The sequence below is a fragment of the Aspergillus nomiae genome (assembly GCF_001204775.2).
Source record: "Aspergillus nomiae NRRL 13137 chromosome Unknown contig00494, whole genome shotgun sequence".
Taxonomy (NCBI): Eukaryota; Fungi; Ascomycota; class Eurotiomycetes; order Eurotiales; family Aspergillaceae; genus Aspergillus; species Aspergillus nomiae.
In genome coordinates, this window is record NW_015378549.1 from 1 (window position 1) to 22,906 (window position 22,906).

At 50.9% G+C, this 22,906-nt stretch overlaps 10 protein-coding genes across 10 annotated transcripts; 6 read left to right on the forward strand and 4 right to left on the reverse strand.

Annotated features, from left to right (window-relative positions):
- Positions 1-30: 30 nt before the first annotated feature.
- Positions 31-629, reverse strand: ANOM_010392 (uncharacterized protein; the record flags this gene model as incomplete). The annotated part of the gene is made up of 2 exons (XM_015555648.1): positions 31-70; positions 151-629. Coding segments are annotated over 2 exons (519 nt in total), but the record flags the coding sequence as incomplete, so codon positions are not given.
- Positions 630-1,029: 400 nt separating this feature from the next.
- ANOM_010393 (cytochrome c oxidase assembly protein COX14) lies at positions 1,030-2,363 on the forward strand (the record flags this gene model as incomplete). Its single annotated transcript, XM_015555649.1, has 2 exons — positions 1,030-1,327; positions 1,465-2,363. The coding sequence occupies 2 exons, from the start codon at positions 1,030-1,032 to the stop codon at positions 1,944-1,946; spliced, it is 780 nt and encodes a 259-aa protein (XP_015402034.1). The 3' UTR covers positions 1,947-2,363.
- Positions 2,364-2,568: 205 nt separating this feature from the next.
- ANOM_010394 (3-deoxy-7-phosphoheptulonate synthase) lies at positions 2,569-3,925 on the reverse strand. The gene is made up of 3 exons (XM_015555650.1): positions 3,829-3,925; positions 3,712-3,767; positions 2,569-3,580 (listed from the first exon to the last, which is right to left on the reverse strand). The coding sequence occupies exons 1-3, from the start codon at positions 3,869-3,871 to the stop codon at positions 2,585-2,587; spliced, it is 1,095 nt and encodes a 364-aa protein (XP_015402030.1). The 5' UTR covers positions 3,872-3,925; the 3' UTR covers positions 2,569-2,584.
- A 1,732-nt stretch (positions 3,926-5,657) lies between these two features.
- ANOM_010395 (uncharacterized protein) lies at positions 5,658-6,614 on the forward strand (the record flags this gene model as incomplete). Its single annotated transcript, XM_015555651.1, has 2 exons — positions 5,658-5,738; positions 5,799-6,614. The coding sequence occupies 2 exons, from the start codon at positions 5,658-5,660 to the stop codon at positions 6,612-6,614; spliced, it is 897 nt and encodes a 298-aa protein (XP_015402031.1).
- A 784-nt stretch (positions 6,615-7,398) lies between these two features.
- On the forward strand, positions 7,399-10,262 carry ANOM_010396 (uncharacterized protein; the record flags this gene model as incomplete). Its single annotated transcript, XM_015555652.1, has 4 exons — positions 7,399-8,620; positions 8,847-9,387; positions 9,496-9,922; positions 9,987-10,262. 4 exons carry the CDS (start codon positions 7,399-7,401, stop codon positions 10,260-10,262), a joined length of 2,466 nt encoding a protein of 821 aa, XP_015402028.1.
- A 239-nt stretch (positions 10,263-10,501) lies between these two features.
- Positions 10,502-11,513, reverse strand: ANOM_010397 (uncharacterized protein; the record flags this gene model as incomplete). The annotated part of the gene is made up of 2 exons (XM_015555653.1): positions 11,469-11,513; positions 10,502-11,405 (listed from the first exon to the last, which is right to left on the reverse strand). Exons 1-2 carry the CDS (start codon positions 11,486-11,488, stop codon positions 10,502-10,504), a joined length of 924 nt encoding a protein of 307 aa, XP_015402029.1. The 5' UTR covers positions 11,489-11,513.
- A 230-nt stretch (positions 11,514-11,743) lies between these two features.
- On the forward strand, positions 11,744-13,682 carry ANOM_010398 (putative protein kinase C substrate; the record flags this gene model as incomplete). The annotated part of the gene is made up of 4 exons (XM_015555654.1): positions 11,744-11,855; positions 12,032-12,979; positions 13,031-13,086; positions 13,158-13,682. The coding sequence occupies 4 exons, from the start codon at positions 11,744-11,746 to the stop codon at positions 13,680-13,682; spliced, it is 1,641 nt and encodes a 546-aa protein (XP_015402027.1).
- A 2,434-nt stretch (positions 13,683-16,116) lies between these two features.
- Positions 16,117-16,889, forward strand: ANOM_010399 (alpha/beta hydrolase; the record flags this gene model as incomplete). The annotated part of the gene is made up of 2 exons (XM_015555655.1): positions 16,117-16,368; positions 16,419-16,889. 2 exons carry the CDS (start codon positions 16,117-16,119, stop codon positions 16,887-16,889), a joined length of 723 nt encoding a protein of 240 aa, XP_015402033.1.
- A 4,101-nt stretch (positions 16,890-20,990) lies between these two features.
- On the reverse strand, positions 20,991-21,453 carry ANOM_010400 (uncharacterized protein; the record flags this gene model as incomplete). Its single annotated transcript, XM_015555656.1, has 2 exons — positions 20,991-21,053; positions 21,247-21,453. Coding segments are annotated over 2 exons (270 nt in total), but the record flags the coding sequence as incomplete, so codon positions are not given.
- Positions 21,454-21,739: 286 nt separating this feature from the next.
- ANOM_010401 (GFA family protein) lies at positions 21,740-22,801 on the forward strand (the record flags this gene model as incomplete). Its single annotated transcript, XM_015555657.1, has 1 exon — positions 21,740-22,801. The coding sequence occupies one exon, from the start codon at positions 21,740-21,742 to the stop codon at positions 22,799-22,801; it is 1,062 nt and encodes a 353-aa protein (XP_015402026.1).
- Positions 22,802-22,906: the final 105 nt, after the last annotated feature.

Here is a 22,906-nt window from a genome sequence, read left to right on the forward strand (position 1 = left end):
AAAAAAAAAAGAAACTTAAACCAAACCTACCGAAATCTCCTTCTCATCAACCGGCGCGCCCACAGACCGTCTACAAAACCATTAGTCCCCAACATAGATCAAAACAATACATATAGAAAGATAGAAAGGGAAGAAATAGATCAAACTCACAGAACAGCATCCAACTCCTTCTTCTTCTCCACCCGAGCCTTCTGCTTTCGCACCAGCGCCTCCCTCCCCGTCCACCACTGGCGCTCATGATCATGCTGGCGCTGAATCAGGAAGCGAATCTTCCGCTGCAGGTCTTCGTTGGTGGAGAGGGTGCGCATAATGCTTTTCAACGCAGGGGGCCAGGTGGTGATTGTGGAGGTGTTGGGGAGGTGGAAGGTGGGTTTTTGGTGCTGGGGTTGGGGTTGAGGTTTGGGGTGGGGGATGTTTGGGGATGGGGTTAGGGGGATGATGGTTTCAGAGGGTTCGTAGGGGTCCGTGTCGTCTTCTGGGACATTTTGAGTGTTCTTGTTGGAGATATATGGTGGTGGTGGGTGTTGTTGTTGTAGGTGCGCTTGAGCTTGGACTTGAGCTTGAGATTGGTTGGATAATGCGGAGAGGGTTGCTAGGACGGAGGAGAGATCGGGGGTGTTGTCCGACATTTTTCTTCTCCTCTCTTAATTTCTTGCCCAGTTCAATCCTAGAGTATTCTCTGGACGTCCCAACCCAGTTCAATCATAGATCAGAAACTCGGGTAAGGCGTTGCAGCTCTGGGGGACGTCAGATGCCGCCGTACAATCACTCCACACCGATTGGCCGCCCGACGCTTCCCGCCTAGACTCCTTTCAGCCAGTCCAACAACGGATGAAAATTTGCCGGAAGATCCTCACGCATCAACAATCACGCCGAATCGAATGCTCTGACTGCTCCCCTCCAACTAGCTCGGTGTGTTCCGATTCGTAACCACTCCCCTATACTACACCTCCGCCTCTCCTCTCCTGCCGACACGCCAGAAAATCCAACAAAAGACTAAGGGGGAAAAAAACAAAACAACATCACGCCATGTCCCGATCCGCCGCAGACGCAACCCGCTTCACGGCCACAGGCCCCTACGCGCATTCCAAGCCCGGTGCCGCCCCCTACAAGCTCCCCGGGTTCATGGCGAACGCCCAGTCGCAGGGATCCGGCAACGGCGGTCGTCCGGAGACGCCGAAGGAGAAGGTCGAGCGGTTGCGGGCCCAGGCTAGGGCGGCACGGATGGCGCAGTCGACGTCGCGCGTAGATAGCCTGATCGATTTCGGGAGACGGTTCGCCAACAAGGCGCATAAGACGATGGTTTATACGCTGATTGCGGCTTCGGGTGAGTATTCTATCTTCGTTCCCTCGTTCGGAACTCTCGTCTTTGTTACGTAGTCATGCCATGCCCAGGGCAGGGCAGGGCATGTTATGCTACTGTGCGTGGAGTAGGACGGATGTGGCTAATGGGTCACTTTGTAGGTATCTGCGGAGCGTTAACGGTCTACTCGATGGTGTCTCTTACGTTATATAACCGTCGCCAACGGGCGCTGTGGATCGAGAAGGAATTGAAGACGTTGCAGGATGCGAAGACGGCGCATGCCAGCGGAACCGCCACACCGGCACAGCTGGAATTGCTCAAGAACGAGAAGATCGGCGAGATCTACGAACAGAAGAAACAGGAGGAGAAGGCGCAACGGCCCTGGGCGAAGTTCAAGCGGTATTTGTTTGACGGGTTGAGTTCGGAGGAGGCGGCCGCGAAGGTGGAGGGTGCGACAGAGAACAACAAGCCGGGGGTTCTGGAGGCGTTGAATGCGAAGGCTGCGGAGGAGGCGAAGGCTGCTGTTGCTGCCCCTGCTGCTGCTGTGCAGCAACCGGGTCAGTTGGATGCTCTGGCGGAGAATGCAGAGACTGCGGCGAAGCAGACGTCGAAGAGCTGGAAGAGTTGGCTTACCGGACGGTAAGGATGTGAGAGGTGAGCGTGTAAAGTATTGATGATGGGCGGATGAGGTGAGATCGTTCTCGATGATGTTCCACTTGGGCTATTTTTTTTCTCTTCCGTGTTTCCTTTGTGTGTTGCTGTTGCATGGCATTTGGTCTCTTTTCCCTTCTCCTTGTATTCCACCGATTTGGGCTGCTGGCGTCTGTTTGGTGTGTTTTGAGCCGATGTAATACTGGGTCCTCTCGTCATATTGTGTACATATACTTTCCGTCATTATCTGGGTTATTGGTTTCGGCCCAAGATATGAAAAAAAACTTAGAGCATGGGGTGCGAATCTACAGGTGCGAGTGTGAATAAGATTGGATCACAACACGATGGTCTCTGTTCGGACAGGGACTATTCCAGATGCCGCTCGAAAGCAAGATTCATTCAACATAACAATTTTGGGTAAAACTTTTTACACACATTATCTCTACTGTGTTTCAAACAATCGAATCGACTATCCAAGAACGATCGTCGAAAGGCGGCAGCCCACCAAGAAGCCGAAAGATGAAGAGGAGAAAAGAAAAAGCACTACAGCCCTGGTATCTTAAACGAAGCCGTCCTCAAAGACAAATAAATGGAATGCTTCTGTGACCAACACGATTCAACTCATTGTATTCAAGCGCTGGATGCCTTCGCGGCACGTCGAACGCGGACGGCATCGGCGAGATCCTCCAACACGGTGACGGTGGTCTCCCAGTCAATGCAGGCATCCGTGATGCTGACACCCTTCTTGAGACCCTTCGGGCCCTCGGCGGGGACCTTCTGGTTGCCCTCATGGATGTTGGACTCGATCATGACACCGACAATCGCGTCCTGGCCCTCGCGCATCTGGTCGGCGACTTCCTTCGCCACCAGAGGCTGGTTGCGGTGGTTCTTGTTAGAGTTGCCGTGGGAGCAGTCGACCATGAGCACCTCACGCTGCTTCTTGCCGCGCAGGGCTTCGCGAGCCTGGCGGATGCTCTCCCGGTCGTAGTTGGTACCCTTGCTGCCTCCACGCAGGATCACGAAACCGTGTTCGTTACCCGAGGTCTTGGTGATGGCCGCGAGACCCTGCTTGGTGACACCGAGGAAACGGTGGGGGTGAGCGGCAGCACCAATCGCGTCAATGGCAACGGTCAGGTTGCCATCAGTACCGTTCTTGTAGCCAATGGGGAAACTCAGACCGGAGGCCAGCTCACGGTGCAATTGGGACTCAGTCGTACGGGCACCGATGGCGCCGAGGGAGATGAGATCCGCAAGGTACTGAGGGGAAATGGTATCGAGCATCTCACTGGCAATAGGCATGCCCATGCTGGTCAGATCGGCGTAGAGCTTACGTGAGATCCGCAGACCTTTGTTGATGTTGTAGGACTCGTCAATATCCGGGTCGTTGATCAGACCCTTCCATCCGACGGTGGTGCGGGGCTTCTCCAGGTAGGCGCGCATGATGATGCACAGGTCGGAGGAGAGCTTCGTGGCGAGCTCCTTGAGACGGGTGGCATATTCCAGAGCAGTGACAGGGTCATGGATGGAGCAGGGGCCGACCATCACCAGAAGACGGTCATCGCGCTGCTCAATAATCTCAACAGCTTGGTTACGGCCCGAGCGGACAGTGGCAGTGGCTTCTGCAGGCTATGTTTGGACGCATGATGATTAGCCTGAAAAATCTCTAAATCGTGCCATCGGCCTTCCCCGAGCAAGAAATATCTTTCTGCCCTAGTGAAGGTGTGTGTGTGCCTCGGCAGGGAAGTGGGGTGACTCACAGCTGGGATCTCGGACTGAAGGTACTGAGGGGACAGCAAAGGATCGTATCCAAGGACTGGTCGAGATCAGAATCATACCATCCGAGGGGAGGCGACCTTCGAGGAGCGATTACTTACCACGAGTGTCCTCATTGAACTCCGTTGTGTTAATGAGGGGCATTGTGTTTGTAGCGGGGAGGAAGTCTGAAGAATAGAAGAGGGGAGGAAATTTGGAGTTAGGGGAGGAGTTGACAGGATATTCGAGAGGCAACAAGCGACTCAGGAAGGAGTAGGATTGGCAGATCCTTTATAGTGCAGAGTACTCCGGAGACGAGTGATAGTGAGAAGGTCAATGGCATGCAGAAGTTGCGATCAAAATCGACAACAGATGGTGATCAATCACCTTGAATAGTAAAATTGCGTACCGAGTGGGGCCGCGAATGATTCACACACACTGGAAAATTTTAGGTTGACCACTCACAGCCCTGCAATCCCGGCCAGTCCGGCCGGTGTGATAAATACCAATACGCCGACGCCCGTTTTTTCGGTCTCCCAGAACCCTGGCAACGACTAAGGAGTACTGTGTAGTAGTTAGTATGCCTGAAATAGGTTGTATATACGGTTTTGTACAGAGTACGCAAATACAGTCAGATCTACGTACATCTCACGACGACTATCCATGGATATCCTGTTGCACTCTAGGGTAGACGAAGATTAGTATACACCTAGCAATACCTCATTCTTCTCTTCAATGCCTGCAATTGGCCCAAATCTCCGTCACTCCCGAATGACATACACCTGGACGGAGGTTTATGATGCGTCTTACCTCCATCCAGCTGGCACCAGATCCGTTCCCCAGGCTAAGTACCACTTGACCAATCGCTTAGAACAGCACAGATCCCTTTCTACCACTAGTAGTATCTGACATGGTTGGTGTTACAGATGGTTCCTCGTTGGAACTAATCGACTAGAATTTCCCCCGAACATCAACTAACTAGCCAAGCGAGTCAATATAGATGCACGCATGTATATCTAAAACACCGATTAAACTTAGTGCACACGTATGCCAAGTACGCTGAGCATAGCGGAAGATACTACCTCTACACCGCTGTATTTGCTCATTGTAGTCCAAGTTTCACTCATAGGACATACCGAAGACTACTTCTGGGGGTACACCGCAGAGTGAACAGTCGACGTCGACTGCAGTCCTGTACACACACTACACCAAGTTCGAGACTAATCAAACCCCCAGGATTAACAAGCTGGTTCAGCCACTCGTGCTCATTGGATGCCTGAATTCCCGGTAACCCTGTTGGGTAAGCGCCCCCATTGGTATCATTGATCGTACATGCACGTTGGATATATATCGATGTATTGTCTTCGAAGCAAGTCGGAGTAAAGAAAACCAGCCCCTTGCATGGTCTGTAGAACGATTGGCCCTTGGATTGAGAAAACCATGAGTCACAAGTTCAACCAGGAGGAAGAGAAATGAAAACAAGCATTGCAGCAAATAACAACAAAGGCGATGATCAAGCACTCCACATGTTGTTCCCCCCACTAAGACGTGCGTGGTTGATTAACTCCAGCTGAGGATAATCCAGGCTAAATATGGGGTGGGCCGCTTTCCCTCATTGGGGGCTACCCGTCCCACGCTAAAACGTTCGGGTCCGATGCAGGTGTAACTGAGTGATATCGCCAGACTGCGTCCGTTCTCACCCTCCACTCCCTAGTGTCTATCTTTCCCGTGGGTTGTTGACCCTACTACTCACTGAGTTATTGGATATGATACAGTAACCTCTATTTATCCAACAATCCCGCCGTTGTTTCTGGAGACTCCATTCGCTAGAGTCTCCTGGAGGCCGCCATCACCTGTGTTCTTGGCCATCGGAGCTGAATGGTCCTGCATTCAACGCGGTCCATACCTTTACATTCTCTCATCTACCACGGAACTAGGCCACTAAAGGGACATGTTCGGTTTCTCGTCCAAACGTCCAAGGGGCCATGAAGAGCTTGCCGATTTTGCAGGTAGCGCCATCCACGAGAGAAAGGTTTGTTTGCCTCTGGTTCTGTCGCTTCCATGGCCCTGCTGCTGACAGTTGAGCATGTAGAAACACCGTTCTTTAGCTCTCCGCACATCCCCACACTGCTCTCAGAAACCCACCTCTACCGAAGCGAACCAAGCTATTGCGGAGTTCGGTTTATCTACGTTGACGCCGGTGGAATCCTCAGATGATGACGATGGTAGTGTCAGACAGAGAAAGCACGTGCGCGCCGGCTTGACTCATAGTAAGGGGGAGCTGCCTCACCAGGTAGCCCATTGTCACGCTTCCAATACAGCAATGGATATAGACCACGACAGAGACATGCTGCCGCCGACCGGTGATTGCACCCAGTACCCATGGCCAACCAGTGCACGCGGCAATGAGGATATTCAACCGTCGCCCATCCCTCACAGTCTCGTTAATCAGTATCTGACCATCAGTGAGCGACATGCTGCAACTTCCGCGTATGGATATTTCCCCCCAATGACGAGCGATCATGATTCTACGCCGTCTACACGCCACCCGACTTCTCAGGGCGCAACTCCATCTTGCTTTGATATTCCGCGCCCCCCCAGCCCAGTCAGTGACGGTGAAGATGCGATGGCAAGCATCAAAGACACTGCGAGTGACGTGGATATGGCCTACAACCCGTCTCGCCCTGCCTCATTCTCTCCCTCCATATGGATAGGGACGGAGCGGAGCTCGCCCAACATGCAGGAGGCCATACCGTCAATTGACAGTGTGAGAGACTCGCTATCGGAATTCAAGTCAAAGAATGCGTCAAGCAAGAAGAAAATCACTATCTCCATGGGCTTTCGAGCCGACTGTGAAAAGTGCCGGTGCAAGGTGCCAGGCCACTACAGTCATATCATCCGCACTTAATATGGCTCTACGGTTCCCCGCAACTGTCATGATCAATATCCCCTGTACATTATTCCGTTTGTTGATACCCGGATTGGAAAGGAGTTATCGAGTGGGTAATGAGATCCATTATACATGATGTCGTTTTTTTTCAAGGCGTTGGGGAAGGTGGGGTTGGCTTTATCCAATTTACTATTAAGGTGGCAATGGGCTTGTGTATAGCGAAGTTCATTTTGAATGGAGAAAAGACCATGAAGTCCGGATGTCCGCGTATTCTGGGTAAATCAGCGGCCAACTTAAGTTCCTTGGTGGAATACCCATCTTCCGACAAATCGTTCCGATGCGGCTGACATAAGCGAGTCTATCCGACGCACGGAACGGAGGCATTCGCGCAGTCAAACGACCAAGACTCCGGGGATAGGTCCTTCATCACCATCAGTTTTTGGCCAAATTCATGAGTACTTTGCTGTTCACGCAGATACGAATGGTCAGACAGCGAACAGACAGCGTCCACAGTGGCCGTGTTACCAGGGAGATTCCTATTCGTAGTATTTAAGGTGACCGACTCCAAATGATAAGATCGGATCTCCACACTGTTCCCCAGCCCGGGCGGCAGAAGCCTTAGCCGATCTTCGTTGCCGGCAGTTTGGATGGCAAGCTCTCAAGGGCCATGTCCACTTTCAGAGGGCCCGCTCCCGGAATTATGTCCGGCAACCGATCCTTTTTCATATAAATGTTCTTCTTCCTCTTCTTTCCCCGGAATTCAGCTTGTTGTGCGCGTTGACATCCACTAGAGTCTATCAAGATGGCATCTCCAATTCCCCGGGGCCTCCGCCAGGTCCTCCAGAAGTCCCCCAATGACATTGTGATCCTTTCCTCCCTGCGTACCCCCGTTACTCGCGCGAAGAAAGGCGGTTTCAAAGATGCCTACCCCGAAGAGCTGCTCGCCAATGTTCTGAAGGCTACCCTCGAAGCGAACCCCAAACTCGACCCCGCCCTGATCGAGGAAGTCGCCATCGGCTCCGTTCTCCAAGAGCTCGGCGGTGCGAAGGCTGGCCGTATGGCTCAGATCCACGCCGGCTTCCCTCACACGGTTCCATTCCATACCATCAACAGACAATGTTCGTCTGGTCTCGCCGCTATTACCGCGATCGGCAACGGAATCAGGGCAGGTGCCCTGAACATTGGTGTCGGTGGCGGAATGGAGTCCATGACCCGGAATTACGGATCTCGCGCGATCCCCACCGTGCTCTGGCCCGAGCTCAAGGAGTCGCCGTCGAAGGACTCTCGGGATTGCATTATGCCTATGGGTCTTACCTCCGAGAACGTTGCTTCTCGTTATGGTATCTCGCGGGAGGATCAGGATGTCTTCGCCGCGGAGTCACACAAGAAGGCTACTGCTGCGCAGAACGCTGGTCTGTTCGACTCTGAAATTGTGCCGGTCAAGACCCTCTCCTTTGACCCTGAAAACCCCGATGCGCCCCCGAAGGAAATTACCGTCACTAAGGATGACGGGATTCGCCCCAACATCTCCGTCGAGAAGATGGCCAGTCTGAAGCCAGCCTTCTCTCCGACTGGTGCCAGCACCGCCGGAAACAGCTCGCAGGTCAGCGACGGTGCTGCCGCTGCACTTCTCATGCGCCGTTCCACCGCGACCGAACTTGGACTGACATCCTCCATCAAGGGCCGCTGGGTCGGCACCGCTGTTGCTGGTTGTGCTCCCGATGAGATGGGCGTTGGACCCGCGGTTGCGATTCCCAAGCTCCTTCAGCAGCTCGACATGAGCGTTTCAGATGTCAACATCTGGGAGATCAATGAGGCCTTTGCCTCCCAGGCGCTCTACTCGGTTCGTAAGTTGGGTATTGACGAGGCCAAGGTCAACCCGAAGGGTGGTGCTATTGCCATCGGTCACCCGCTCGGTGCGACTGGAGCTAGACAGCTCGCCACTCTCCTGCCCGAGCTGGAGCGTACCGGCCAGGAAGTCGGTGTGGTCAGCATGTGCATTGGAACAGGTATGGGAATGGCTGGTATGTTTGTTCGGGAGTAGACTTGTAAAGATTAATGGCCGACTTTAATATCCTATGAGCGAGCGTATATGCATGTACATATAAATTGAAAATTTTCAAGCTTCTATAAAATACCTTCACCAAGACACTACGTATTCTATAATGTCTATACTTTTAATTCTCGATTTTTGTGTAATATTTTCTCAATGTGAACGCGAGCCATGAAATGCCAAGCCCCGGACGACAGTCCACGTGACCGAGTGCGTGGAAGAGCCTCCGAACGGGAATCCTGAAACTTTTCGAATGCTGGCTGAAGTCCGCAATTCGTATCACACCACCGCCATGCGTCCCTCATTGCGGCTGTTAAACCTGGAGGTATCGTCCCTCCAGGGCTCTCGGACCCTCTACGTCTGCTCAGTGTGCAGACAAGAAGCACGCCCACGCCCATTGGTCGCCCGGCAATTCCTGCGCAATGCGTCCAACGCAACCCCGATCACCGAACGAGTGCGCCGCAAGATCTGGGGTACAGACAACCCGCCCGGTCTGAAGGATCCCTATGGGGGAGAAGGAGTTCTGGAACGGAAATTTAGGAAAGACCAGCCGGCTAGACAGGAGGAGGAGCCGGAGAACCTCACCCAGGCCTCCGAACAAACTCAAGTCGAGAATGAAGCGGAGCTCGCTGCCGCTGAGGCGTATGAGCCGGCAACCACATGGGAGGGACTTCCGCGTGTGGGCCACTTGGGCAGGTGGTCTGACTTGCCTCCTACTGAGGCCGACGGATATGAATCGTACGTGTCCCTGTCGTTTCGCGGACTCTTGGGGTCACGCTCGAGTCAAGCTGTTTATGCCGGTCAATGGGACGGAATAGAGGCAGACTCTGACTAACTGGCATGTAGATTTATGCTCAAAAAGAAAGTCACCAAGAAGGGTCAAGTGTCCCTAGCCGCCCACCAAGCAGCAGTCGAAGTTTGCCTGATGCACGCCCTGAACAAGCCTTTGTCGAAGGTTTGCGATGTCGTCGAGCACGATAAGTCGGTTTTCAAGATGCTCTGGAAGTGCAAGATCCAGCCCGGCCAATGGAGCCAGGCCGTGGTTTATCCTAGCAAGGAAGCCGAAAAAGCCCTCGTTTATATCTTCGAACAGATCGGCGGTCAACCAGAGCCTGCCGTTGCACAAGAGACCGCGGAGGCCGAGGAGGCCGTCGAAGAGTCCAAGTGGGAAGACCTCGTGCCGGAGGTGAATGTTCCCTTCTTCGGATACGCTGATGTTCGGGACAAGGGCTTCCTGTCTCTCCCATTGGACGATCCTGCTACGAAGTTCGCTGTAAGTGCTTCCATCTATCCCTAATTCGTTGCGTTACGCGGTTGCTAACTCAGTCATGCCATAGTTCTTGAAGCGGTTCTCCCAGCTGAGCGGCCACTACCTCCCGGATCCTGTCGTTCACTCGGTTGCCAACGTCGGACAGGTAGTTGAATACATCCAGTCGGCTCTTAACCCCAAGCCTAAGAAGCTGGCAGAATACCTGGCCAACAGCCAAGGTCTCCACAACCTGCCCAACGTCAAGGTCTTTGCCAAGAAGCAGAAGCCAATGGACCGGGACGAGGAGTTGGGCCGGAAGAAGGTCATCGAGGCTGAGCTTCGCTCCAGAGGGCTTATTGAGTAGGTTGCTGAACGACATGAGCCCATTGTTTAGTCACCGTTCTTGTAGCATGTTAATTGCAGGATATTTTGTACTATAGAAATGAAAACCTTAGTTTATCTTATGTTACTAATGTAACTATACATGTACAAATCTCATCTATCCCAAAAATGTAAAAAAAATTCAACATTAACCGGTCCAGTAGCCGATATAAGCAGCCCAAGCAAATCCGTACGCCGTCGAGCCAATTGCGCTAAACCCAATCACTTCCTAGAGCCTGCAGGAAGAGTAAAGCCCCTGGTCATAAAATCGGTGTTCTTCATTTTGCCGTCTTTGGAGTCCTTCGTAAAGAGACTATTCAGATTATCATTCAGACCCATCATCTTCCGCCGCTTCTTCTTTTCATTCTCCTCCTCCAGGACCCGGGCAGTCAGCATCGCCGTCGCCGCATGTTTAATGCCATCCGACGCACGAGGCTTAGGAGTAGATGTATTGCTGCGACTCGCACCCTCCGTTTCAGCAGAATCCCCATTAGCCTGCTTCTTACGCTTCTTCGACCCAGGCGCCTTCTTCAGCGAATGCGTCAACCCCTGTTCGGCCAATTTCTGCGCCCTCGCCACAAGCTGCTGCTTCTCCTCACTTTTCGTTGGTAAAATAGGAATGACATTCTCCTCCGTGTACGATTCATTGCACTGCAGACACTTATCCCCCTTCAGCTGGCGTACAGCCTCCTCAGAGAACACATGACCGCAGGGCACAAGATAGACGGCCTTGACATTTGGCCCGAGCTGCTTAGCAGTGACTGGGCAAATCCAACCCTCTTGCTTGTCGAGCTTAGTCGAGGGGTGTTGGTTTTGTTCGGTGTCGATCTCGAATTTCAGCTCGACTACGTCCCGGAGGCCCTTCACCCGTCCGCCGAGGATCTCTTCGCAATCGGCCTTGGAACTGATTCCTTCGATCTCTTCGCCAGGAAGGAGGAATTTGAGAATAGCGTCTTTGTTATACATGTTCCCGACGCAGTCGGCCACTATCGGACGCATTAACGGCTTGTGGGACAGAGGACATGTCGTCCAGTAGTGTTCTTGGAGTTCGCGCTGGGCTTCTTTGACTTGAGCTGTGCTGGGGGCGCGCGCGGCTTCGCGGACGAGCTCGCGGCGGGTGGGGATACTGTCGTTCAAGCGTTAGATTTCCCTCCTGCATATCCTTAGATAAACGGGACGGTATACTCACCTTCCACCGTCATTACCCATATTTCTTCACTGGTTTAGTATAGAAGAAATCAAGAATCTAGAAATGCGGCCGTGAGTCAAGTAAAGCGAACTTCTATCGGCAATTTCGCCGCCTTGATAACGGCGGCTGACTAAGAGAGGGCCCGCCCTCCCCAGATCTAGTTTAGTCTAGAATCGCATACAAGCTAAAGGTGGCCAGAAGCTCTCTCCGCATTTGTATACGACGTTTGTTCGGTACACCCGCATTGGCGCGATAAAACGCTCAATGCTCCCATCATGATACTGCCTCAGGGATCGCTGTTCTTTGTGAGCTTGGCAGCATGCTCGACCGCCGTTGTTGCGGCGAGTAACGACGGCTCCGCACGTCCTCGGGGTGTTGGGCCCGAATGTGAGTGGATGTTCTTCTATTGTCTACTTATGTGTTAAAGTTTTGTTTGGATTGGCCATACTGTTCTGGCCTTGGCGGTGTATGATCTGTGGTTTCTTGTTGTGGTTTTTGGGTGTGTTTTGCTGGATTATGCTGGTGCATACAGGGCTAACATGGGAGTGTTGTTGTTTGACTAGTCGCGAAGTTCTACAAGGACACCGACACATTTACCTGCATCTCGCACCCCGCTATCAAGGTCCCCTTTTCCGCCGTCAATGATGACTACTGTGATTGTCCGGATGGTAGTGATGAGCCTGGTACTTCAGCCTGTGCTCATCTATCCAATAACTCGCCGTTGACGGCCGCTGACCGTCCTGGGAATAACGACCTCGATCTGACGCTATCTCTGCCCGGGTTCTACTGCAAGAATAAGGGTCACAAGCCCTCCTATGTGCCCTTTCAGCGGGTCAATGATGGGATCTGTGACTATGACCTATGCTGTGATGGGAGTGACGAGTGGGCTCGTGTCGGGGGCACCAAGTGCGAGGACAAGTGCAAGGAGATTGGCAAGGAATGGCGAAAGAAGGAGGAGAAGAGACAAAAGTCGATGACGACTGCGCTGAAGAAGAAAAAGGAACTGCTGACTGACGCCGGAAGGCAGCAGAAGGAGGTCGAGGAGAGCATTAACGGACTGGAGGTTCAGATCCAGGGCCAGGAGATGAAGCTCAAGGATTTGGAGGCTGATCTGGAGGAGATCGAGAAGCAAGAGCGGAGCAAGGTGGTGACAGGCAAGAAGGCGGGCAAGGTCAATGTGCTTGCCCAAGTCGCCAAGGGCCGAGTTGAGGAACTTAGAACCGCGTTGGCTGAGGTCCGTAAGGAGAGGGATGAGACTCGCTCTCGCGTCAAGGAGCTCGAGGAGATTCTCTCCAAGTTCAAGGTCGAATATAACCCGAATTTTAATGACGAGGGTGTCAAGCGCGCTGTGCGCAGCTGGGAGGAATATGCCGCTAGAGGTACCTCTGAAGGCCTGGGGAACGCTGCCCGTGACCGTGATCTGGATGAGATTGCCAAGCCCGATGACGACAAGTCTGGCGTCAACTGGGAGCAATGGGAGAATGAAGAGGATGGATGTGAAGCCAATCCTGGTATGTGTTTTGAGTATAGGGTTCCCATTATGGATATTAACTGTAATCTAGTCTACCAGCTGGCAGCCTATCTGCCTCCCTCTCTTGTGAACTTCATTGAGGACAAGGTTCTCTCCATTCGAGGTTTCCTCGAGAAGAACGGCGTCCTGCCTACGAAAGACGAGGCTCCGCCTCCGAGTCCAAGGCAGTGACAGAGGCCCGTGACGCCGTCGATGCAACCCGCAAGTCCATCGAAGATTTGAAGAGGCAGGTAAAGGATCACAAGGAGGATCTCGATACGGACTACGGTGTGGGATCCATCTTCCGTGCTCTTAAGGGCGTCTGCATCCAAAAGGATGCCGGAGAGTACACATACGAGCACTGCTTCTTGGATCAGACTAAGCAGATCCCGAAGAAGGGCGGATCAACGGCACGCATGGGCAATTTCGTTCGCATTGGATCTGTCACCATTGATGAGCTCAACGAGTCCGGCGAGATTGTCCCCGAGGAGAGGATATCTCTCGAGTACGCCAAGGGACAGACGTGCTGGAACGGCCCTGCTCGGTCCACGAGTGTCATCTTGCAGTGTGGCGAGGAGAACGAGATTCTGAAGATTGCTGAAGACGAGAAATGCGTCTATTCAATGCTCGTCAACACCCCTGCCGTGTGCCCAGGGGGAGAGGAAGACGCCCATGCAGCCTCGGGCCGCAAGGATGAACTGTGATGTGACAGGTTAGCAGTGCATATATATACCGAGTTTCTCCAAGCATTGTTGTCTTTCCTTTTCTGTTTTAGGTCCTCGCGTCTAGCCTATTTCTCGCCGCTTTGTGCTCCCTGAATAGATCCCCGCATACTCTGAGCAGATCACTGAACTGGGCTAAAATAGATAGAGAGATAGCGTGAGTGAGGTAGCTTGAATGGAATGCTTACTCTAGAGGAGTGACACTTCTATTCCTGTTGTTCGGCTTCTTTTCTTAGTCTAGCTATCTCAGGTGTTCTATTAGACCGAGTATGGCTCATAGCTTGATATAAATTAAATAGTCCAGTAAAAAGAATGATAGAGCTCGGCTCGGTCCAATGCATTTATAACGCTCTGAACTATTTTTTTTTTTAAAAAAAAAAAAAAAAAAAAGAAAAAAAAAAAAAAGAATGGTATGATAAGTACAAAATAGTAAAACTTGATAGTAGAAAGGCAATTCTTCTCTTGATCACAGGACCCCACAGAGAAATTTACAGGACACATATTACACGCGTAATGCAAGGCATCTATAGGGTTGTATAAGGTTAGCGTCTCCCGGCCCTCAGCAGCGCCCCGGTAGATCGTCCGCTAGCCTTGGAATCAGCGGCCCGCCTGGCAGTTGCTAGTCACTGCCAGAGCCACGGAGATCCCTCGGCCGTTGGCCCAAGAACGTCCAACATTTTAATATCTCTCCATAGAGGTCTATTCTTCATAATGGATTGAGAATTTTGGAGTATTTGTTTCCCTTACATAATCCGAACATTGGCTCGATCGCGCTCTTTGCCCCCTATTCTATCTACCTACTGTCGTGGCTACACAAATCTAGAATGGCCTATTGTCCGACGGTGACATCCGGTGGAGTCTAGTATGGGAAACCCGGACGGCCGCCCAAGGAACCGACGAAAGTAAGAGAAGCGATTCATAGTCAAGGTACTTTCATTAAAATTGGAAATGTCTACTCAACTCGGTTTCTTTTCTAAGAATGTTTGAAGGGATGGGCTGCAGTTCAAGTCTCAGGTGCTTTTCAACACCTTCATGGACATGTTGTAGTCACGTGTCTACGGTGGACTAAATCGAGATTCCGGACAAACCATGAAAATGATATTCCTTACGATGAGCCGCGTGCTATTATACCAACTCATTCGGTCGATATATAAGGTTAGCCTTCCTTTTTGACTTGATCATGCGATATTTTACCGCCTTGGAGGGCCTTTAGGGGCTGCCAGTACTAAATCTTTAGGGGGCCCTTTAGCGCTCTAGGCCTCCCGGGGTACCATAAACCTAAAGCTAGTCGTTCAGTTGCTCCCCAAGCCACACCGATTGATACGGCTTTTTCTTGACTTTGGGGTCCTTCACATTCAATTAGTGGTGGTTTTGGTGGATCGAATTCTATCTCGTACTGCAGTTTTCTCTTCCCTTGCACATTTGTCAGTGCTCAGCGCCCACTGCGCGCCATTTTTGTTTTATTTCTTCACATGCTCTAGCGTGACATTGCCCACAATCGTGTAGAATCGCTTGATGACAGAGGTCATGTCGTTCCAGATGTACGAAAGGATAAATCTGGGAGAGGCATCAAAGGAGTTGATGTCGAGAGTAACTAACGAATCAATATGATTCGTCTAGCGAACTGTTTCTCTGGGGACACTTTGTGGCTTGCATTTTCTAGAACCAGACTAGGTTTCGCTAGGAAACCAAGAGGGGCGGACTTCACTCTATTAATTGAATATCTGTCTATATTCAACGTCAGGAAACACCCACATACAGCAGTACAATGGTTTCCAGGTCTATAGCCACAGCGAAGGGTATTTCAAATAAGAGCTAAGACCATAGCAGTGGTCAGTGATCCATGTCATATTGCGGAAGCGATTGGACGCCAGTTTCCACTAGCGGCCTATACCCTAGACCCTCACAATTCGTTGGCCCATCCACGATCGTGGCCATCCTTGTCGGGGCAAGTAATAATATTATCACTTATGGCTTTATTTATCCCTACAAATCCGGGGTCTGGATCATGTAAAATACCGTAGTTTGGGTTTCACCCCAAGGGTGGTATAGTTATGACAGCCTACAGTTGTCAACATACTCTAAAGAATCTCACCTCATCCTGGCCGATTGTGTCCCACCCTTCATGCACGTTAATGAAGGTAACAAAGAATCAACCAGCACAACAATCTTGGCGGATGAACTAACGGGGTGTTGCCTCTCTTTCTCACTGGACCAGAACCTCGCCAGGAACAATAACGTACCCCAGTAGCGTCTCCCACTCCCCTCCCTATCCATAGGCAAACATAAAAGACAGAGATCAACCCTAACCTCCATACCCACCCCCAAACGACCTCCCCAATATTTCTTTGCCCTCATCGATTCAAATCTTTCGTTTGCTATCCTTCTCGCGTCATATCACCCGTTAACCTTCAGAATGCCAAACTCCAGCACCGCCATCGTGCTGCTCCACGGCGCTTTTCACACCCCGGCTCACTACGCGGAATTTACCTCCGCACTCAGGTCCAAGGGCTATGAAGTCCACGTTCCCCGTTTGCTTACTATGAACGGTGTGCGTCCCCCCAATGCAGATCTTTACTCCGACTCGGATTACATCCGCAGCTATGTGGAAAGCCTCGTCGAGGCCGGCCGGGAGGTCGTCATGTTCATGCACTCCTACGGCGGCGTGGTCGGCACCCACGCCTGGTGGGTCTAGGCGCAGAGACCCGAAAGCAACAGGGCCGGCCGGGCGGGGTCGTCCTGTTAATCTACCTATCTGCCTTCGCAGTTACGGAGAACAACTCCATGATGAGCGTCGTGAGGCGATTCGGGCATGAGGATCTGATGCCCCTGGCGTTCGACATCGCCGAGGATTACAGTACAGCGAGCCGTGACCCGAAGAAGCTTATCATTGGGCCTGGTCGGTCGGATGAGGAGACCGACGCTTACGTTGCGGCTATGCAGCGTTGGAATGGGAAGGCGATGTATCAGAATGCGGAGCGGTGTGCTTGGAGGGAGATCCCCGTGGCGTATATCTATGCCACGGAGGATATGAATGTGCCGATGGACTATCAAAAGTGGTTTGTGGAGAAGATGCGCGAGGAGGGTAGAGAGGTTGAGACGGTTGAGATCGAGACGGGGCACTGCCCTACTTTTACCAAGTTTGAGGAGACGGCGAAGATCGTGGATGGTCTTGTGAAGAAGCTTTGAAGGGTTGATGGCGTTGTCCTGTCCTTATGTGCTCATACGAAGTCCTGTATACTCAATTGACCTCCTGAGGCTCACAGCCAACCAGGCAAAACCTCTGCCTAGCTGACAATATCCCCATTAGCTACGGTAAAGTGGGATGCAAAGAGTTTTAAACCGTCCATGTATTGCCGGATTTAACTGCCTTCCTAATTATACTATTTTGATTGGTAGAAAGCTGCAAACTGTAGACCTAGGCCTCAATGCCTGGTATACCATGGCTATCCCAATAACTAGCGTCTCATTCTCTTCTAGAAGCTATGATTCAAGATATAGATAGATATTTATAGGTTCAAATACTGGATTTGGTGAGGTTGAAGTTGGTTTTAGATTTTTTGTGTCTTTCTCTACGAAGATGTACATATGTGATCATTAGACTTACATTACATTTAACATGTATGATAAATACGTCTAAACCCCTGATGGTCTAGTTGGATATGACGTCTGACTGTAATGGAATTTATAACCCTGTCATCAGAAGGTCGCTGGCTATTCCGGCTCGGGAGGCGACACTTTGTTTGAGATTGCTGGGCGGTGTATGTAGTCAATAGGGGTCATGATTTATCCCATACAAAGTGTATAGTTAGTGGGTTCGAATCCCACGGTCAAGCGGTTAGTGTCGACCTTTTTGCATCCCACTGTAACGGTCAACCTAGGACTATCCTTCGCACGATCAAGAGGCGCGAAGATCTCCATCGGAGAAAGAATATCCTGGACCGTATCACATTGGTCCATTGTAACCATGCAGTCGCCCAGGGGAAGGTATACTTGCGCCTGGGCCGTGTATCTCCTGGAAGGGAATCAGAGAGAAGGCTATTCCGTGACCCATATCCGTTGATTTGGAGAGGGACATGAAGCCAGTAACATTTGGCCCTTGAATAGATCCAGTAAGCTATAGCATTGGTCGCAATAAGAGATTACCTTTCGCGGGCCTCTTGATCTCCATGCAGTGGGTACTATATTTTGACCTTATCTGGGTGTCCTTGTTTCCAGCTCCTGCTGTCTATGAAAGAATGACTGTTTTCTGTGAAGATGATTGGAGTTTAGATTCATGAGTCGTTTTCACTTTAGTGGGTCCCAGGCCATAGACATATTAGGGTTTCCAGAAGAAGATAGGACCACTTCCAGTTAGGATTATTAAGATAAAGATGATTATCGAGATGCCATAGCCGGAGTTCTCGCACTTTTAAAGGCAACTATAAAGAAACGTCTATTGCAGACCACATAAGGTATCACTAACTAAACTCTAGTTCTGAGGTGGAAGAATTAAAGTGACTAACAAGCCTCCAAGAATGTAATATCTCGAGGCAAGACTACACTTGACTCTACCCTTAAACTTCAACTTATTCTACTTATAGGTGTCAAACCTTGGATGCCAGTGTTGAGATGTATTCGGCTGAATCCTTATCTTTGCGCCTACAGGCATGGATATATGTTACAGTGGTGGCAACAGGTTTCGCTAGCAAGATGTCTTATAACTCGTTAATCACACTGCATCACAGCCAAGAGTCTACATCTGCGTAGGTACCACTAAATAAATACCTCAGAAGCACTACTGCATTCCCCTGTCATTGGACACCTCACTTGCGTACTCAAATGCCACAAATGCCATACAGAACCAGACCGTCGCAGGGACATACAATCTTCATCATCACTACGCACACACACCTACACGCAAAGAACAAGCAAGCAAGCACTACTCTGCAGGAAATCAATCTTCAGAAGCAAAAAAGTATGTTCAAAAAGTAAAACGAGAAGGTAAAGCCATCATCATCACCATCAGTCATAACCGCATTTCCACCCAACTTCTATCCCCGACGAATCAAAGTAGCAAGGAAAGAACACTGCACTTCATCCCATCCTCGTTGGTGCCACACGTCGATTGATCGCAGGGAAGTCACGGTATCACCGTCGGCTGCAGCGTGGTTCTTGTCTTGAGGATTGTCGGACCGGTGTCAGGGGTGATGTATTTAGTGCTGGTGTTCAATGGTTAATTTCCTACGTTCTATTCCAGGGGGCTATGAGAGATAGAGCATACCTTGCACTGGGAGCAGTTGCAGGAGTTGCAGTCGCCGGAGCAGCAAGAGTTGCAGCTGCAGGGAGTCATGGTTGCAGAGAGATTGGTATGAACGGGATTGTTCGAAGGAATGAAAGTAGCAGAGTAGTTTGATTCTAAGAGAGTGGTTGTCTGATTCTATCAAGGTACTCTAGCGAGAGCAGGCAGGAGTGAGGTTTATATATCTTCAGGTCACCGCCGATCAAGGCCTATTTCCTACCCAAGGCCAGGATACAGTTCAGAACCCCCACCAATCCATCGACCCCCATCAGCCACGCATGATACTGGACGTCTGCTGACCAAGGTCGCAAAAAGAAAAGAAAAGAAAAAGCCAAGGAAGACAAAAAGCAGGTTGATACACCCGAAACCCGCATGGTTGGACATAGGTCGACAGGTACCCCCCACCATGGCCGAAAGTTTGCTTCCCTTAGTATTATCGGACCATTTGAATGGACTCGCGCTGGCAGTAGTGAGGTTTGATCGGGGCGCTTGCAGAGACGACGATCTGCGTTATTTTTCTTTGCATTTGGTGACCCTCCTTCGCTGAGGTCATGGGAGCTTGCGATGGAGGGTGAGATACTCATAGATCGGCAACATGTACGACGGTTTTGATGCGATTATAGGTTGTTTTTTGCTTGTCCCGGTGAGGAACGCATGGATACGTTGCCGGAACTATCTGGCTATGATGCTACAGCACTAAACTATCTATCCTGTTCTGTCGGAGTACAGGAGATGACCATGTTGCTCTGTTGGAGGGTCTTCCGTCATGCCACGTTGTGGGTGGGAGTGGGGAGGTCTTGGGAAGTGAGGCAGCTAGTGAGAGGCTTTTGCGCTGCTTTTCTTGAGGGATTTGATTGATTGACGGAGTTACTAGTAGGTTCTTTCTTTCGTTTTGTCCAATTGTGGAGCTGGGAAACTTGGAACCTTGCAGCTATTTATGATGTCTGGGTGGTTTTCCTTCATGCATGTCACACATGCGTGGCTTTGTCTGGGAGGTGGGGAAGGTAGTAGAATCTCGATTTTGAAGCTGCTTTCTGAGAGCACGGCCGGTACGAAAAGTGATTCAATAGAATAAAGAGATCAATAGTTGGTCTATCTCAGTAGAATCGCAAGCCCCATCTAATCACTACCTTTTCTTCACCTTGAGTTGTACCGTAGCTGTTTCCTGTGATCTTTGAAACAAGACGCATCGAGCCTTAACACAGATAATGGACCGTAAAGCCATCTGATTAGCCTTCTCCTGGAGGTTATTGGTCCACAGCCCCGGTGATGGTTCCATGGTCCTTGGACTGGTCCGAGAAGCCCCGTCGATATGAGTTGCGTTACGCGGAAGTATGTCGTCCGCCGCAAAGGACCAACAGACGAGAAAGCCGCCGAGGAACGGTTTCACACCGGCCCACGCGCGGGTGCCGCAGGAAAAGAAAAGAAAAAGTTACGTTGGTGGATTATGCAGGAAATCTTCGGACGGTTCCGAGTTCACAGTAATGTGGAATGGGGGCATGTTCGGAGGGTAAGGGGAAGAGAATCGGGTGATCGAATCGGAGGCAACGACGATAGCAAAACTCTACAGCGGAAAAGAGAGAATCTTGTCAACATTGCGGTTCGAAGTTGACTGCACATATCCAATCTCTGTATAAAAATGTGATCCCATGATCCCGACATACCCCGCCTTTTGGGTGCCTGAGGACAACCAGTCACGAGAGGCATAGGCCCTACAGACACTCAGAGGAACGGTTCCAGAGAGGTAGACTGAAAGGATTTCCTACGTTGAGAACTACTGCCAGGTACTCTCAATGATAATGGTGACTCAATCTATTCTTGCTTGAATTGAAGCCTATCACTGTATTCAGATACACACAAACGAAACCCCATCCCTGCAACTCCGATTCCAATTTAATGCATGATCTTCTCACAGCGAGTCAAGAGGCGTTCCACTTATTTCTGCCAGAGGATAACAGTCAGTGAAATCACTACGACCCAGGTAAACCAGAGATCCAGGACACTTACGGGGCACTGGCACTGGCCGGCGGGGCACTGGCAGGAGGCGCCACAGCTGCAACCGTGATCGGAACCTATTAGGGTTGATGATTAGCAAAGTCGTATTTCTGAATTAGAAATCGCAGAACAGGGCGAAACTCGAATTCTAGTCGAGGAAGAATCATATCTTGGGCAGGGAAATGCAGATGGGCGAGAAGCGAGGATATGGGACAAACAACCCCGCTATTACCCCACCAATAAAGGGAAAAAAAGCAACGACGGAGTTACGACTAACCCATGGTGTATGGAAGGACGGTGTTTGATTTCTTTGAAAAAAGATCGAAAGTGATCGTTCTCGTAGGCAGATGATTTGGAGGAGACTTGAGAGAGGAGTTGAGAGAGCGAGGTGGAAGGGTCGTATTTTATAGGTGTGAAAAGGGTATTTATAGCCGCGGCGACGGATGCGTCTCTTTGATTGAATCTCCATCGCCCCATCGAACCCGCTCCCCTCTCAGTAGGGCGCTTGGACACGAGCCCATTTCTACGTGACAATTTCTCAGCTTAACTCACCCGTTTAATCGCCACTGACCACACAAAGCCGTTATCCTCGTGCCTGCGTTACACGGAGGCCTGAAAAGCTGCCAAAACCGGACACGGGAAGGCATACTGTGTAGATCCAAGATCATTATTAGTAACGTTCCTTAACCAGTACAAATAACAAAATCCTATACAGAGACCACCCTACAGTGCACCGTATCACAGCCACTATCTCATCGCCAACATGCACAACGACGAGGCGATCCATCGCATCTCGTGCTTGTGTGGAAAAGCGGCGCAAGAGGTTGTACTAGGGGCAGACCCTACTGTCCTCAATTTATGCCACTGTACGGCGTGTAGGGCAATCACAGGGCAACTATATTCTTCATATCATCTTCTACAGACTCGTCCATTGAACATCGACCGCTTCTGCGAATATAGACAATCCGCCGGCACCAGCCGATATTTCTGTAGGACCTGTGGCGCCCATGTATTTGCGCATCTGGAGCATACAGGACAGTACTTCGTCGCAGCTGGACTGATAGTGGAGGGGCCTCGTCGAACCAAAACCATACGGCATTGGCGAACGAGGGATACCCAGGATGGCGGTCTGGCTTCCTTTCTTCCCGGTGATTCCAAGGAAACAGTGTCCGCATGTTGGCTTGAGCTCGGCTCCAACAACCAACCCAAACATTCCGCCGAGATACCGCCGGCGGACGACAGGAGTCAGAGCTTGCGAGCTCGTTGTCACTGTGGGGGCATTGTGTTCTACATCAGTCGACCAGACTCCACTTCCGTTCAGCCATCCTCCCCGTGGCCGGACCTGTTAGTCCCTTATTATAAGAGCTCATCAGAAAACGCCCAGGATGTGAAATGGTGGCTTCGAGATAGAAGCTCCCGGTACTTAGCTGGAACCTGTGCCTGTCGATCTTGTCGGCTGGCGAGCGGATTCCCTATTCAAGCGTGGGCATTTATCCCCAAATCAAATCTTGTCAACGCCAGCGGGTCACCTTTTGTGTTCACTGAGACTACGATGCAGCGGTATGAAAGCTCTCCCGACATTTATCGAGAATTTTGCAACCGCTGTGGTGCGACAATCTTTTGGCATTGTACAGAACGGCCACTAGTAATAGACGTGAGTGTCGGGCTACTTCAATCCAACCACGGCGCCAGAGCTGAAGAATTATTGGAATGGTATCCTGGGAGAGTGAGCTTTGCAGAAATGGCAGGGGATCCGCCGTTAATGCAACGGTTGGAGTCTGGGTTGAAGGGGTGGTCGGAGAAGCAGGGAATCGGCGGGAAATGAGCGTTCTTTCTTATATTCTCGTGGATGTACGGTTAAAAACGAGCAAGGGTAATCCACTTTCACCGCCTACCCAATAAAGGTCTGGTATGTCGGCCCAAAAAAAAA